Here is a 17,927-nt window from a genome sequence, read left to right as displayed (position 1 = left end):
ATAAAAAAATAAAAAAAAAATAAAAAAATAAAAAAATAAAAAAATAAACCAGGCTTAAAAAATAAAAAAATATTTTTATTTTTTACAAAAAAATAAAGTAATTAGGGCCAGGCACGGTGGCTCATGCCTGTAATCCCAGCACTTTGGGAGGCTGAGGAGGGCGGATCATGAGGTCAGGAGTTCGAGACCAGCCTGGCCAACATGGTGAAACCCCATCTCTATTAAAAACACAAAAATTAGCCAGGCATGGTGGCGCACACCTGTAATCCCAGCTACTCGGGAAGCTGGGGCATGAGAATCGCTTGAACCCGGGGGGCAGAGGTTGCAGTGAGCTGAGATCGTGCCACTGCATTCCTGCCTGGGCCACAGAGCAAGACTCTGTCTTGGAAAAAAAAAAAGTAACCGTACTCATGCTACAACATTATGACAGCTATGATGTCACTAAGTTATAGGAATTTTCAGCTCCATCATATTATCTTATGGGTTCACAATTATATATATCCTCTGTCATTGACCAAAATGTCATTATGCAGCATATGACTGTAGCTGCTACCCATATTGTGGGCTGAACTGTGTCCCCCAGAAAGGTTTGTTGAAGCCCTAATCCCTGGTACCAGCAAAAGTGGCCTTATTTGAAAATAGGGTCTTTGCAGGTGGTAATCAAGTTAAGATGAGGTCAAACTTAATTAGAGTGGGTCGTAAATCCAACGACTGGTGTCTTTAGAAGAGGAGAAGCAGGCTGGGCACTGCGGGTTCACGCCTGTAATCCCAGCACTTTGGGAGGCCAAGGCAGGCGGATCTCTTGAGGTCAGGAGTTCAAGATCAGTCTGGCCAACCTGGCAAAACCCTGTCTCTACTAAAAATACAAAAATTAGCTGGGCGTGGTGGTGCACGCCTGTAATCCCAGCTACTCAGGAGGCTGAGGTGGGAGGACTGCATGAGCCTGGGAGTTGAGGTTGCAGTGAGCCGTGATCGTGCCATTGCACTCCAGCCTGGGTGATAGAGTGACACTTGTCTCAGAAAAAAAAAAAAAGAAAAAAAAAAAAAGGAAAAGAAATGGCATAGAGACACACAGAAAGAAGACCATATGACAACAGAGGCAGAGATTGGAATTACGCATCTATGAACTGAGGAACACCAAGGATTGCTGGCAGCACCAGAAACTAAGAAAATGGCATGGAACAAATTCTCCCCTAAAACCTTCTGAGGGAACATGGTGGCTCTGCTGACACCTTGATTTCAGTTTGGACTTCTGGCCCCCAGAACTGTGAGAGAAGAAATTTCTGTTGTTTTAGGCCACTGGGTTTGTGACACTTTGTAATGGCAACTCTGGGAACTCGAAACCACCCATATGGAGCCTGTATTATTAAAACCACGTAAATGGATCCCCTTTCCCCCACATCCTCGCCAGCACTTGTTAGGATTTGTCTTTTTTTTTGTTTTTTGAGATGGAGTCTCACTCTGTCACCCAGGCTGTAGTGCAGTGGCGTGACCTCTGCAAACTGCAACCTCTGCCTCCTGATTTAAGCAATTCTCCTGCCTCAGCCTCCTGAGTAGCTGGGACTACAGGTGTGCACTACTGCACCTGGCTAATTTTTGTATTTTTAGTAGAGACAGGGTTTCACCATGTTGGTCAGCCTGCTTCTCCTCTTATAAAGACAGCAGTCGTTGGATTTAGGACCCACCCTAATTACGTTTGACCTCATCTTAACTTGCTTACCACAAGCAAAGACCCTATTTTCATGTAAGGCCACATTCGCAGGTATCAGAGGTTAGGACTTCAACAAACCTCAGTTGTCTTTTTGATGATAGCTACTCTAGGCTGGGCATGGTGTCTCACACCTGTAATCCTGGCACTTTGGGAGGCCAAGGAGGGCAGCTCATTTGAGGTCAGGAGTTCAAGACCAGCCTGACCAACATAGTGAAACCCTATCTCTACTAAAATACAAAAGTTAGCTGGGCATGGTGGCGTGTGCCTGTAATTTCAGCTACTCAGGAGGCTGAGGCAGGAGAATCCCTTGAACCCAGGAGGGACAGGTTGCAGTGAGCTGAAATCACGTCACTGCACTCCAGCTTGGGCAACAGAGTGAGACTCTCTCTCAACAAACAAACAAACAAACAAACAAAAAATAAAATATACAGCTACTCTAACAGATGTGAGGTGATAGCTGATGGTGATTTTGATTTGCATTTCTCTGATGATGAGTGATGTTCAGCATTTTATTCATATACCTGTTGGTCACTTGTATGTTTTTTCTTTTGGGATACATATGTTCAGATCCTTTGCACATTTTTATTTATTTTATTTATTTATTTTATTATTTTTTATTTTTTATTTTTTTTTGAGACGGAGTCTCGCTCTGTCGCCCAGGCTGGAGTGCAGTGGCACGATCTCGGCTCACTGCAAGCTCCGCCTCCCGGGTTTACGCCATTCTCCTGCCTCAGCCTCCCGAGTAGCTGGGACTACAGGCGCCCACCATCTCGCCCGGCTAGTTTTTTGTATTTTTTTTAGTAGAGACGGGGTTTCACCGTGTAGACCAGGATGGTCTCGATCTCCTGACCTCGTGATCCACCCGTCTCGGCCTCCCAAAGTGCTGGGATTACAGGCTTGAGCCACCGCACCCGGCCACATTTTTATTTTTTATTTCGAGACAGGGTTTCATTCTGTCACCCAGGGTGGAGTGCAGTGATGCAATGTCAGCTCACTGCAACCTCCTCCTCCTGGGCTCAAGGGATCCTCACATCTCAGCCTCCCGAATAGCTGTCTTTGCTCTTTTTTAATTGGATTATTTGTTTTCTTGCTGTTGAGTTGTTTGAGTTCCTTATGTATTTTGGATATTAGCTCCTTATCACAAGTATTGTTTGCAAACATTTCCTCACATTCCTTAGGTTGTCTCTTCCCTCTGCTGAATGTTTCCTTTGCTGTGCACAAACTTTTTAGTTTGATATGATCCCATTTGTCCATTTTTGCTTCTGTTGCCTGTGCTTTTGAGGTCCTGTCCAAAAAAATCATTCCCGAGACCAATGCCGTGCAGCTTTCTCCCTATGTTTTCTCAGAGCATCTTTACCATTTCAGATGTGACATTTAAGTCTTTTCAGAACATCTGCACTCCCACGTTCGCTTCAGCATTATTCACAATAGCCAAAATACGGAAGCAAACTAAGTGTCTCACAATGGATGAATGGATAAAGAAAATGTGGTATATATACAAATAGAATATTATACAGCCCTAAAAAGAAGGAAATCCTGTAATGTGTGACAACATGGATAGAAATGGAGGAGTAAAATAAGCTGGCACAGAAAGACAATTACGGTATGATCTCACATGTGGGAGCTTAAAAGTAAAACAAATCGATCTCATAGAAAGAGCAGGAAGGTGGTTCCTGGAGGCTACAGGGGAGGAGGAGGGATTGAGAAAGAGAAGATGTTGATCAAAGGGTGTAAGTTAGAGTTAGACTGGAGGAGTAAGTTTTAGTGATCTATTACATTGCATTGCATTGCATTTAGTGATGCATTAGTACATTACTGTGTATTTATATTGCATTATTAATGTGTTGTGTATTTCAAAATTGCTAAGAGATTTTTAATGCCTTCCCTACACACAAAAAAATGGTGAGATGGTGAGGTGATAGATGTGTTAACTAGCATGACTGAATCATTCTATGATATATACATATATTAAAACATCACACTGTACCCCATAAATATACACAATTACCATTTGTCAGCTGCAAATAAATTAATTTAAAAATCATGCCTGTAATCCCAGCACTTTGGGAAGCCAGGGCAGGAGGATCACTTGAGGCCAGGAGTTTGAGACCAGCCTGGGCAACATAGCCAGACCCCATCTCAACAACAACAACAACAACAAATTAGCTGGGTGTGGTGGCACCTGTAGTCCCAGCTATTTGAGAGGCTAAGCTGGGAGGATCGCTTGAGCCCAGGAGCTCCAGGCTGCAGAGAGCTATGATCATACCACTGCACTCCAGCCTGAGTGACAGAGCAAGAACCTACCTCTAAAACCAAATTTAAAAAATCATCTAAATGGGATCTGGTTTTCCTAAAAAAGCAGAGTTACGATGGCAGCTTCCATTCATAATGGCTCAACTTTTTTTGTTTTGTTTTCATATGTTCCACATTTTACTTATTTATAATTGTTTTTTTCTCCTCCTCCTCTTCCTCTTCTTCCTTCTTTCCTCCTCCTCCTCCTCCTCTTCTTCTTCTCCTTCTCCTTCTTCTTCTTTTTTCTTCTTCTTCCTTCCTCTTCCTCCTCCTCTTTCTCCTCTTCCTCCTCCTCCTCCTCTTCCTCTTCCTCTTCTTCCTCTTCCTCTTCTTCTAAATACAGGGTAGGTACATTGGCTCACACCTGCAATCCTAACACTTTGGGAGGCCAACGCAAGAGGCTCGTTTGAAGCCAGGGGTTTGAGACCAGCCTGGGCAATGTAGCGAGACCCTGTCTCTGTCAAGTATTAGCTGGGCATTGTGGCATGCGTCTGTAGCCTCAAATGATCCTCTCACCTTGGCCTTCCAAAACGTTGGGATTACAGGTGTGAACCACCATACTTGGCCTATATTGTTGCATTCTTTACAGAAATAAATAAAGGCTCACTCTATTACCCAGGCTGGAGTGCAGATCTTGGCTCACTGCAACCTCCATTTCCCAGGTTAAGTGATACCTCTGCCTCTCGAGTAGCTGGGATTACAGGTGCCCACCTCCACGCCCAGACGATTTTTGTATATTTATTAGAGACAAAGTTTCACCATTTTGGCCAGGCTGCTCTTGAACTCCTGGCCTCAAGTCATCTGCCCGTCTTGGCATCCCAAAGTGCTGGGATTACAGGTGTGAGCCACTATGCCCAGCCATACTGTTATTTTTCTTTTTAAAATTATTATTCATTTATTATTATTCATAAAATTTGCCAGATACAGGCTGTATCTATTTATAGTGCACAACATGATATTTTGGCCATATGTATACACTATGGAATGGCTCAGGTGAGCTCGTTAACGTATGCATTACCACATATGCTTATCACTTTTCTCATGGTGAGAACGCTTAAAATCTACTCTCTGAGCAATTTTCAAGTATACATTACATTGTTATTAATACAGTCACCATGCTGTACAATAGATCCCTTGAATGTATTCCTCCAGTCTAAATGAAATTTGATATCCTGCCAGGTGCAGTGGCTCACACCTGTAATCCCAGCACTTTCGGAGGCTGAGGTGGGTAGATCACTTGAGGTCAGGAGTTTGAGACCAGCCTGGCCAACATGGTGAAACCCCATCTCTACTAAAAATACAAAAATTGGCCAGGCCTGGTGGTGTGCACCTGTAGTCCCAGCTACTTGGGAGGCTGAGGTGGGAGAATCACTTGAACCTGGAAGGCAGAGGTCACAGTGAGCCGAGATCACGCCACTGCACTCCCACCTGGGCGACAGAGTAAGACTCCATCTCAAAAAAAAAGAAAAAAAAATTGATATCCTTTCAGCAACATGGCTCAACTTTCCATGTAAATGATTCAAGTTCCTTATTTCAGCAGTAAGTTCATCAATTAGAAATGAACCTGCTTTACAATGCGTTTATCAACTGATTCAACAACACAGTAGAATCATCAATTATATAAGACCCCGTGTGGGTCAGGTGTGGTGGCTCACGCCTGTTATCCCACTGCTTTGGGAGGTGGAGGTAGGAGTATCGTTTGAAACCGGGAGTTTGAGACCAGCCTAGGCAATATATCGAGAGCCCATCTTTATTAAAAAATATAAAAAACTTAGCTGAGTGTAGCAGCCTACACCTGTCGTCCCAGCTACTAGGGAGGCTGAGGTGGGAGGATCACTTGAGTCCAAGGGTTTGAGGCTGCAGTGAGGTATGACTGCACCACTGCACTCTAGGCTGGGCAACAGGGCAAGACACTGTCTCAAAAGAAAAAGTGTGTGTATTGTGGTACAATGTGAATGTCAACGCAAACACCACAAAGCTCTCACCTTACTTTGAAATATGCATTACTGTATTATTACATTCTTTTTTCTTTTTTTTTTTGAGATGAGGTCTCTGCCACGCAGGCTAGAGTGCAGGGGCATGCCGCGGCTCACTGCAGCTTTGACCTTCTGGGCTCAGGTGATCCTCCCACCTCAGCCTCACGAGCAGCTGGGACTACAGGCGTGTGCCACAATGCCCAGCTAACATTTGATAGAGACAAGGTCTCACTATGTTGCCCAGGCTGGTCTGATACTCCTGGTCTCAAACGATCCTCCCACCTCGGCCTCCCAAAATGTTGGGATTACAGGCATGAGCCACCACACCCTGCCTGTATTATTGCATTCTTTACATAAATAAATAAAGGTAAATGTGATTCCTTGCCAGAATCCTGGAATTCCAGAGATCTCTTTTGGGGTGGTCTAGAAAACCACTGGCTAGACTGGGGACTCTTTGTCTTTTTGAGTAATCAGGCTGATGAGGTAGGTTTTGGTGGATTTGCCTGTAGCAAACGTGGCTATGAAATAACAAGCCACTGGCCTGGGTTTTGGGTCTGTTTAGAAAGCTGCAAGGTCACCTGCCTTGTTAACGGAGGTAGAGGCTGCAGTGGCAGCCAGCTGATATGGCGCCATTGTCCTCCAGCCTGGGTGCTACAGCAAGACTCCATCTCAAAAACAACAACAAAAAATATATATATACATACACACACACACACACACACACACACACACACACACACACACACACATACACACACATACACATGCAGATTTTTTTTTTTTGATGGAGTTTCACTCTTGTTGCCCAGGCTGGAGGGCAGTGGCATCATCTCAGCTCACTGCAGCCTCCGCCTCCCAGTTGCAAGCGATTCTCATGCCTCAGCCTCGCGAGTAGCTGGGATTACAGGCACACGCCACCACACCCACTTAATTTTTGAATTTTTAGTACAGATAGGGTTTCACCATGTTGGCCAGGCTGGTCTCCTACTCCTGACCTTAAGCAATCCGCCTGCTCGGCCTCCCAAAGTGCTGGGATTACAGGCATGAGCCACCACGCCCGGCCAACAAAGCAGATTTTTAAGAATTAATGTTACTTATTTTTTTTACAGACAGGTCCTCACTCTGTTGCCCAGGCTGCAGTGAAGTGGCACAATCATAGCTCACTGCAACCTTGAACTCCTGGGTTCAAGAAATCCTCCTGCCTCAGCTTCCCAGTAGGTGGGACTATAGGCGTGTGTGCCATAATGCCTGGTTAAGTTTTTAAACATTTTGTTTTTCAGAGATGGAGTCTTGTTATGTTGCCCAGGCTGGTCTTGAACTCCTGGCCTCAGGAGATCCTTCTTCACTGGCCTCCCAAAGCAGTGGGATTACAGGCGTGAGCCGCTGTGCGTGGCCATAAAACAGATTTTAAAATAATGGAAGTAACCTAACATGTGAGACAGACATAATTGATCAAATACACCAGACACCACTGAGCGCTCCAATTCTTGACATTTGCTTACAGGAGATTAAACAGATGCACACACAAGTGGAAGTAGAACGAGTTCTCCATTACAAGAAAAAGCGTGTTTTGGCTGGAAATTAAAAATGCAAATGAAAACAAGCTTTAAGGTTTCATTACAAACCCACTTAACTGGGAAAGGAAATTAAATTGGTAATATTCGATGGCCTGGGTGGGGAATCCACAAACATATGCATACTTGGCAGGGTTTATAAATGGGCTCCATGTTTTTGAAACTCAGAATGGCTCTTTGAATAATGAGTTGAAAAGCTGTTAATATCTTTGATCCTATAATTATCTCCAAGGAAATACGCCCAAAGGGTGGGGGGGGAGTCATTGTACGTAAATGTGCACAGCAGTGCTCTTCGTAAGAGAAATGACTGGAAACAACTCAAACACCCTATAAAAGAACTATGGCTAAACAAGCCATAGTGTATCCACCCTACGAGATATGTGATCGCAATGGAAATTATGCCTAAACTCAGCAATAAGGCTATAAACTAGGGGTGAGCGAAAAAAAGGGAATATGAAATAGACCAGAAACTATGGATCAGAAACACATGGATGTGCTAACTGCTCTCCTTCCTCCACTTCTTTCCCTCCCTCTCTTCCTCCCTTCCTCTTTCTCTTGCCATCCTTTCTTCCTCTAAATTGCGGCCACACAGTTTTCCAAGCAGCCTAAATTCCTTATCTCCTCAATCTTATTCCAGTCTTATTTCCTCTGCCTGGATGCTCTTCTTTCCATTAAAAACAAAAATCCGGCCGGGTGCGGTGGCTCAAGCCTGTAATCCCAGCACTTTGGGAGGCCGAGACGGGCGGATCACGAGGTCAGGAGATCGAGACCATCCTGGCTAACACGGTGAAACCCCGTCTCTACTAAAAAAAATACAAAAAGCTAGCCGGGCGAGGTGGCGGGCGCCTGTAGTCCCAGCTACTCGGGAGGCTGAGGCAGGAGAATGGCGTGAACCCGGAAGGCGGAGCGTGCAGTGAGCTGAGATCCGGCCACTGCACTCCAGCCCGGGCGACAGAGAGAGACTCCGTCTCAAAAAAAAAAAAAAAAAAAAAAAAAATCCATTAAAGAACAACAACAACAATACATTCTCACTTTAGAAGGTCACGATCAACATAGTCACAGCTAATGAATCAATAGGACAGAGGAGTGAGAAGGGAAAGAATAAATGTTCCCTCTTTCCTCAAACTCTGGCTCTTGTGGTGGCAAAGGTCTGAGCCCTGCCTCTCACACTGTTTGTTCTGCTATTACCACCACGGTGATCTCCTACCCATCCTTCAGTTTCCAGCTTAAACATCACTTCCTCCGGGTAGCCTTCCCTGACTATTCCCCATCCTTCCAGAGCAAACTAAGCTCAGAGCCTCTCCCTGATGTGCCATTACCATTACAGGTTTATTTGTGTAATTCTCTGTTTAATTTCTATTTCCTGCACTGGACTGTGAGCTCCACGTAGGTAGTGATTTGGTTTGTGTCTTCTTTTTTTTTTTTTTTGAGACAGGATCTTGCTCTGTTGCCCAGGCTAGAGGGCAGTGATGAGATCTCAGCTCACTGCAACCTCTGGTTCCCAGGTTCAAGTGATGCTCCCGCCTCAGCCTCCCGAGTGGCTGGGACTACAGGCTAAGTTTTTGTATTTTTAGTAGAGCCAGGGTTTCACCATGTTGGCCAGGCTGGTCTCGAACTCCAGACATCAGGTGACCCGCTCATCTCAGCTTCCCAAAGTGTTGGGATTACAGGCGTGAGCCACCATGCCCAGCCCAGTTTGTGTCTTTTTTTTTTTTTTTTTCTGTGCCCAGGCTGGAGTGTAGTAACACAATAATGGCTCATTGCAGCCTCCACTTCCCAGGCTCAAGTGATCCTCCCAGTTCAGCCTCCCAAATGCCTGTGTCTTATTTGCAATCAGGCACCTAATATAAGCAGGTCCCCCATGAATACTTCCCGAGTGAGTCACAAACATTCACCAACATGACTGGGAGCTTGGTCCCTGCCAGGTGCCGGTTCGCTATGCTTTACGGGGATCATTTAGTAGAATTCCCACCAAATAATGAGAAGCTAGGCACAGATGTTATTTCCATAATGATGTAATCCGCCCCAGGACACACGCACAGGCGGGAAGGGGTGGAGCTGAGACCCAAATCCAGGCAGCACAGTTTGCAAGCCCTCTGCCCCCACCCCACTCCATCTCTAGGACGATAGGTGATGAACAACTGATAGGTGGCAGAGGAAGGGACTCACCCACAGAGGCTATATCAGCCAGCTGATCCTCAGCCTCTTCGGGGTTGAGCAAATCTGTCTTGCTTTTCTTTATGGTGGTTCTCCGCAGAGCTCCAACAATGGAAACATGGCAAGAGAAAAAGACGTTACCCTTTTTGCAACACAGACCATACGGACACAGTGTGTCCTTGGATTTAACTCTCATGGCAACTGTTCTCACAGGAACTAATAGTATACCCATTTTTCAGATGTGTAAACTGAGGTTCAAGGTGGCACTATCACTTTGCTTAAAGGGGTAAAGACAAGAATCTAGTCGGGTTCAGTCCGACTCCAGGTCTGGGCCCTCAGCCACTATTTTCCCTCTGGTTTATTTATTTATTTACTTATTTTTGAGACAGAATCTCGCTCTGTCACCCAGGCTGGAGTGCAGTGGTGTGATCTTGGCTCACTGCAACCTCCGCCTCCTGAGTCCAAGCAATTCTCCTGCCTCAGCCTCCTGAGTAGCTGACACTACAGGCGTGCACCACTATGCCAGGCTAATTTTTGTATTATTAGTAGAGATGCGATTTTGCCGTGTTGGCCAGGGCTGGTCAAACTCTTGACCTCGAGTGATTTGACTGCCTTGGCCTCCGAAAGTGCAAGGATTACAGGCATGAGCTGCTACACTCAGCCTCTATTTTTAAATTCTAAGAAACCTAAGTTTCTTATGAAAACAGTCCACCCCTTGACCAGTAGCATACTTGCTAGGCAGGCTGCAATTTTGGGATTCTACCCTAGTATTCAAGCTATATACCCCTAGGGGCTCCACAGCAGACAGTAAGTTCAGGTGTAGACTTCCAATAAAGAGATTTAGGCAACCCATGGGTAATCTCCCCTCCCCAGCTAAAACAGTAAAATTCATTTTATAATCTTCTGGGACAGAGTGCCAGTTCTTTCATCCCTAAAATCCCTGGGATTTTAAATCAAAAGTCATCACCCCATCTAACCAGTTTTCTTTCTTTTTTTTTGAGACAGAGTCTCACTCTGTCGCCCAGGCTGGAGTGCAGTGGTGTGATCTCGGCTCACTGCAACTTCTGTCTCCCAGGTTCAAGCAATTCTCGTGGCTTAGCCTCCCGAGTAGCTGGGATTACAGGCGTGTGCCATGACATCTAGCTAATTTTTGTATTTTTAGTAGAGATGTGTTTCACCATGATGGTCAGGCTGGTCTTGAACTCCTGGCCTCAAGTGATCCACCCATCTTGGCCTCCCAAAGTACTGAGATTACAGGCGTGAGCCACCACACCCAGCCCCTGTCTAACCAGCTTTCTAAAGTGTGAGAAGATAAATCTCAAGCAACAAGTTGTGTTTTTCAGGGAGTACTATTATTTTTCTTATTGTTGTTATTATTATATTGCAGGCATATCCTTCTGGCCTATCTCTAAATTCTTTTTTTTCTTTTGAAACAGGGTCTCACTCTGTCACCCAGGCTGGAGTGGAGTGATGCCCGCTGCAACCTTGACCTCTTAGGCTCAAGTGACCCTCTTGCCTCAGCCTCCTGAGTAGCTGGGACCATAGGTGCGTGCGTCACCACATCTGGCTACGTTTTTATTTTTTGTAGAGACGGAACCTCACTATGTTGCCCAAGCTGGTCTTGAACTCCCAGGCTCAAGTGTTCCTCCTGTCTCGGCCTCCCAAAGTGTTGGGATTACAGGTGTGAGCCACAGACCACATCCAGCCCTATCTCTAAATTCTAGTAAACTTTACTTTCATGAAGCCCCAGGTTGGATACACAGTGACTCTTACAGTCTGTCCCCTGACTCCCAGCTATGCTGGGCAGGTTGGGTTTTTGGACCCGTTTTTAATGGTCCCTCCTTTCATATTCAGGTTTCCAGGGGACCATGAATTGACGTCTATACTCCCAGCACTTTGGGAGGCCGAGGTGGGCAGATCACTTGAGGCAAGGAGTTCGAGACCAGCCTGGCCAACATGGCGAAACCCCCTCTCTACCAACAATATAAAAATTAGCCATGCATGGTAGCACAAGCCTGTAATCTCAGCTACTCATGAGGCCGAGGCAGGAGAATTGGTTGAACCTGAGAGGCAGAGGTTACAGTGAGGTGAGATCATGCCACTGCACTCCAGCCTGGGTGACACAGCGAGACTCTGTCTCAATTTAAAAAAGAAAAAGGAAAAAAAAAGAAAGTAAGTCATGGTTCTGTCTGGTTAAGTTTCTAACATGGGAGACAGCAGCCTTTCACAGTAAACTGGATTTTTGGTGGGATTATTATTTATTTAGCAAGCAGAAACGTTCTGGCCCTATCCTAGGTGTTACATTTGCCATAATGAGCATCATTCTGAGAAACAATCTCATGATCTAGGGTACTGTTTATATCATACCCATTTTGCAGGTAAGAAAAACCAAGACACAAAGCAGAAAAAACCAGGTCCATGGTTAAAACAAAAAAGTGGAGGCCAGAATAGGGAAACTCTGCATGGAAGTCCTAAAATTCCTCCAGGAGGAACGTCCACCCCCTGCAGGATCCTTAGAGCCAGTCACCTGCTCTCCCCCGACTCCCCACCACAGCTTCTCCCTTCTCCCCTGGGACCCACCCCCGAGGTGGGTTCAGAGCGGTTACCATCAAAGGGATGCCTCTGCTCCCCGTCAGTTTCATCCTCGGCGAGGATCACCTCTTCTGAAGAGGAAGAGCACAGAGTTAAGCTCCCGCATTTGGAGGATGAGTTCTCTCTTGGACCGGGAAGGAGAAAGGTCTGCCCGGCCACCCCCATTCTCCCCTGGCTGATGATGACAGCTCAACCGGCCAAAAGACATGCTGCTGGGTGGTTTCTGACCTCAAGCCCCACCTCTGCAACAGTGGCAAAAGCCAACATTCTCCCCACCTCACGCAAAATAAAAACCAATATCCACACCACAGCTTATAAGCCCCTGCTTGATCTGATCTCCATCACCTTCCTGTCTTCCTCTCCTCTGACTCTTCCCACCTCTCACTCCATTTCACCTGCACTGGCTTCCTTGTTGTGTCTCAAATACGCTCCTAGGTCAGGGCCTTTGCACTTGCTGCCTCTGCCTGGAATGCCCCTTCCCTTGACGTCCCCACAGCTTCCTTCTTCATGTCCTTCAGGTCTCTCTACTCAGAGGTACTTTCTTAGAGAAGCCTTCCCTGACCACCCTGCCTCCAACTTCCTACTCTTTTTTATTCTCTGACACGGAGTCTTGCTCTGTCGCCCAGGCTGGAGTGCAGTGGTGTGATCTCGGCTCACTGTAACTTCTGCCTCCTGGGTTCAAGTAATTCTCCTGCCTCAGCCTCCCGAGTAGCTGGGATTACAGGCACGCGCCACCATGACCAGCTAATTTTTGAATTTTTAGTAGAGACTTGGTGTCACCATGTTGGCCAGGCTCGTCTCGAATGCCTGACCTCAGGAAATCTGCCCGCCTTAGCCTCCCAAAGTGCTGGGATGACAGGCGTGAGCCACTGCGCCCGGCCAACTTCCTACTCTGTTTTATCTTCCTAGTCTTTTATCTTCCTTCTCTGAATTTGGGAATTCCCAATATGAAATGTATTTGTTTGTTTTATCTCTCTCACTAGAATATCTGAGCTCTGAGGGCAGGGATTTGGTGTGTATTGTTTACTCCCATATCCTCAGTGCTTAGATCAGTGCCTGGCACATAGCAGGTACTCCCTAAATGTTTATTAAATTGCTGAACAAATAAATATGTGTCTACCGTGTATCAGGCACTGCTCTCCCCAAGTGACTTAGCTGAGATTATTTTACTAAATACTCCAATAGTACTATGACGTAGGCACTATCATTGCCTCCATGTAACAGCTGAGGAAACGGAGGTACAGGGATGTGTAGAGCACAGGTAAAAAGTGGCAGGGCCGGGATGTAAACCAACATCTGATTTCAGAATTCAAGCAATGTGATGTCAGATCCTGGCTTCATCCTAGACTTTTTCATATCAGACCCTGGATTCTTGTTGATAAAATTTGGGACTACCAATTCAGGTTCTGTTTCTCCTCCCATCACGACCCTCCCAGCTTAGCCTTCTCCAAACTGTATAACTCTCTTTGTGCTCCGTGGCCTGGGATCTCCATCCCTGGGCCCCAGGATGAAAGGGCCTCACCTGCTTTTGAGATCCACTCCATGTACCCATTGAGCTCACGTTCAATCTGTTGTTGCCGCCTCAGCTTCAGAAAAGCCCGCCGGTTCTCCACCCGTTCCCTTTCTTTGGCAAACTCCCTGCAGAAGCATAGAAAAGCCAGAGTATGGCTGTTTTGAAAATGTTAGGAAACGTGTGTGTGTGTGAGTGTTTGGGGATTCAGAAGTCTCTGGAGGTTAGGAGTTTTCAACAGGAGGAGTCAGGTCTTCTGGGAAAAGACTGGGATATTATAGCGATGGGTGCTTCTGCCAGCTTCACACATTTCCCAACAACTGTGCCTAGGTAAAGAAAAAGGCCAGGCACAGTGGCTCATGTCTGTAATCCCAGCCCTTTGTGAGGCCGAGATGGGAGTATCATTTAAGGCCAGGAATTTGAGACCAGCCTGGACAACACAGTGGGCCCCATCTCTATGAAAAATAAAAAATTTAGCTGGGCATGGTGCATACACCTGTTGCCCTAGCTACTCAGGAGGCTGAGGCAGGAGGATTGCTTGTGCCTAGGAGTTCTAGGTTACAGTGAGCTATGGTCGCCCCACTACACTCCAGTCTGGGTAATAAAGCTAGACACTGTCTCTAAAAAAAAAAAAAAAAAAAAAAAAAAAAAAAAAATTAAAGGATAAAACCATGCCATGCCAATCACCACTGGCTGCATACTTCATTCTCATTCTCTTCATACTCTTGGCTAATAATTATTTCTGCCCTCTTTTAAGTTAGACCAATAAGCCCTAGAGCAGGTTGGCTTCTCTGCCATAGGCCCCACCTCTTCCTGTTTCCCTTCCTCCTTTTCCTGTTTGGAACATGAAGTGGCCATCTTGAGGGCATGAGGCAGCCATCTTAGGACCATGAGGTATCCATGAGATTGGAAGCCTCTGGTAAAGATGTCAGAATGGAAAGTTGGAAGAATCTGGGGTTGCTGATGGTGCTATGGAACCACCATACAAGTGCCCAGACTTCTTATGGTAAGAAAAATGAAGCCCATTTATGATTAAGCCAAAAAAATCTTGGGGATAGAGGATAATATGGGTCAGGAAAATACGCTGTTAGAGCATATGCTATGATTTTATATTTGGAAAATGGGGGAGAAGTAAATCCAAACTATTGGTTTTTTTAAAAAAATGTAAAGAAAGTAAAGCCCATATGAACTCCCTCACTGGGTACCCCTAGCAGTACACAACCTCTGCACCTGTACATGGCTTGCTAATAACAGTCTGGTAACCCAAACAAGGGGAGAAGCCTTTTCTCTGTCTAGCGAATGAAAACAAAGCTTCAATGGCCTGTCCTTGGGAAGAAGTTGGCAAAGAGGAGTGAGTGGGATGGGGTGGGGAGTAGCAGAGACTTACCCTGACAGCACACCCAGCACAAGGTTCAGCATAAAAAAGGAGCCGATGATGATGAGGGGGATGAAGTACAACCAGTTCCAAGTGTTCCCTGAGGCATCGTTGCTCTGTAGGGTGTGAGGAGGGAAAGCAGGTGAGAGTTGACTGGGACTCAGAACCTGACAGGTGAGGGATGGGGAAGCTCTTGTTCTCTTATGGCTCTGTCTTAAATGTTCTTGGCTTGTGGAGTTCTGGGGCTGTGGCATCCCAGAGGGGGAAATGGAGGAACATTTTCTGGAGAAAACATCCAAAGGGAAAAGCTCTCTCTTAATTATGTTGTCCTCACATAACATAATTGACCTGGGAATGAGTAAGAAACACAAGAGGACTTCCCAGACCAGAGTCCAGGAGGAGAAGGAAAAAGAAAACAAAACAAAACACAAAACCTACTGAAATGGATTAATTAATCCCTGGTTCCTTCCCTTCTCCCAACACAGTCACAGACTCCCCTTAGAGGAGATGCATGATCACAGGGTCTGATGGCTTGGTGAAATCACCAAGCCAGACAGATGGGCCATGAGCCTTTTCCTCAAGTGTCTCCCTGCTGCATTCCTTGCAGCCTTAATGTCAATCACAAAAAATTCTCAGAAGTTTCAGTTCAATTTTCAAGGGGAAAAAAGTTTCAGTTCAATTTTCAAGGGGAAAAAAGAGAGAGAGAGAGGGAGACAGAGAAGAATGATAAAAACCAGCACAGAGAGAGAGAGAGAGAGAGAGAGAGAGAGAGAGAGAGAGAGAGAGAAAAGAATGATAAAACCCAGCACTTACAGAGTATTTATGTGTGCTGGCACCCTCCTAAGCACATTATGTATGTTAGCTCACTTAGTCATTTAATCCTCATGATGCCTCTATGTTATAATGTCCATGTTACCATTGAGGAAACTAAGGCTCAGAAAGACAAAATCATCAGCCCAAGGTCACAGAGCTATTCAGTAATAGACATGCGATTTGAACTAGCCAGCTGGGCCCCAGAGTCCATGGGCTTAATCTCTGTGCTGGGAAGCCTTGCCTCCAGCTGTCAGGGCAGGGGTAGCCTTTCAATGGTTGATCACCCTGTGACATCTGCAGAATGCAGGCTCTCAAGAGTGGCTTTAAAAGCCCATCTTTAAAAGCATCTATGACACTGCTGCTGCCTAGGAGAAAGGCTAAAATGAGAAAGAAGTTAAGATGAGGTCATTACTACTAGGTGTCTGTGAAACTGTAGAGCAACCAGAACCCTCATAACCTGCCAATCGGAGGGTACCATGCTGTATTCATCTCCTGTGGCTGCTGTAACAAGGAACCACAACCTAGGTGGCTTAAACAACAAAGATTTATTGTCTTACAGTTATAGAGGCCAGAAATCCAAGATCAAGGTGTCAGAAGGGCTGGTTCCTTCTGAGGGCTGTGAGAGAGAATCTGTTTTATCCTTCTCTCCTAGCTTCTGGCGGTTTGCTGGCAATCTTTGCTGATTCTTGGCTTGTAGAGGCATCATCCTGATCTCTGCCTTTGTTTAAGCATGGCATTCTTCCTCTGTGTGTGCCTGTCTCTGTGCCAAAATCTCCCCTTTTTATATGGACACCATCATATTGGATTATGGCCCACCCTAATGATCTCATTTTGGCTATTATGCAGTTTTAAAACTGCAATTACTTTTGCACCAACCTAACAATTACATGTGCAATGAATCCATTTCCAGATAAGGTCACATTCCGAGGTGCTGGGGGTTAGGACTTCAACATATGAATTTTGGGGTGAGACAATAAAACTCATAACACATGGTACAACTACTTGAAAAATTGGTGTTGAGAGTTTCTATACTAAAAGTAATTAGGTCATGCTTAACAATGGACATACGTTCTGAGAAATGTGTCATTAGGTCATTTTGTTGTGCAAACATCATGGAGTGTACTTACACAAGCCTAGACGGTATAGCCTACTACACACCTAGGCTGCATGGTCTAGCCTATTGATCCTAGGCTATAAACCTGTACAGCATGTTATTCTATGGAATACTGTAGGCAATTGTAACTCAATGGTGTATCTAAAAATATCTAAAAACAGAAGAGCTATAGTAAAAATACTGTATGATAATCACTGTTATATATTCGGTCCATTATGGGACTACTGTTATATATTTGATCTGTTGTTCACCAAAATGCCATTATGCAGTGTATGACCATATGTACCTTTGCCAAGACCCAATAATTCTTGGATGGTTACCTATCCAAGATCATTACAATTAGATAGTAATTCTGAATAGTTACCCAACAGAAAGCACACACAAGGACATTCGTAGCAGTGGTATTCATCATAGCCCCAAACTGCAAACAATCCACATTGTTATCAACAGGAGACAGAGGATACATGCAATGAACAATGTCACAGGTCACATGAGATCTTAAAAAGTTAATGTCAAGCAAAAGAAGCCAGACAGAAAACAGCATACATGTAAGATTTCACTTATGCAAAATACAAAAACAGGCTAAACTAGTGAATGATGCTCAAAGTCCTGGTAGGGGTACCCTTGCGGGGAGGTAGTGACTAGGAACTGGATATGATGGGAGGCTCTGGGGCTGAGAAGGTTCTGTTTCCTCATTTGTGGGCTGGTTACATGGGTGTGTTTAGTTTGTGACAATTAATCAAACTCTTCACTTATAATCTGTGGATTTTTCTGTATGTTTATTCTACTTCAATTTTAAAACTTTTTTTTTTT

At 45.2% G+C, this 17,927-nt stretch overlaps 1 protein-coding gene across 1 annotated transcript in view; it reads right to left on the bottom strand.

Annotated features, from left to right (window-relative positions):
- Positions 1 to 17,927, bottom strand: part of CACNA1A (calcium voltage-gated channel subunit alpha1 A) — a 267,197-nt gene that overhangs the window by 125,532 nt on the left and 123,738 nt on the right. The window contains exons 8-11 of the mRNA XM_017895048.1: positions 15,200 to 15,303; positions 13,825 to 13,940; positions 12,317 to 12,373; positions 9,723 to 9,818 (exon numbers count right to left, since the gene is read on the bottom strand). Coding sequence (XP_017750537.1) covers positions 9,723 to 9,818; positions 12,317 to 12,373; positions 13,825 to 13,940; positions 15,200 to 15,303 — 373 coding nt within the window. The remainder of the gene's footprint in view (positions 1 to 9,722; positions 9,819 to 12,316; positions 12,374 to 13,824; positions 13,941 to 15,199; positions 15,304 to 17,927) is intronic.

The sequence above is a fragment of the Rhinopithecus bieti genome, unplaced genomic scaffold (assembly GCF_001698545.2).
Source record: "Rhinopithecus bieti isolate Rb0 unplaced genomic scaffold, ASM169854v2 scaffold_26199, whole genome shotgun sequence".
In the NCBI taxonomy this organism is placed as follows: Eukaryota; Metazoa; Chordata; class Mammalia; order Primates; family Cercopithecidae; genus Rhinopithecus; species Rhinopithecus bieti.
This window is presented reverse-complemented; position numbering and strand designations above follow the sequence as displayed.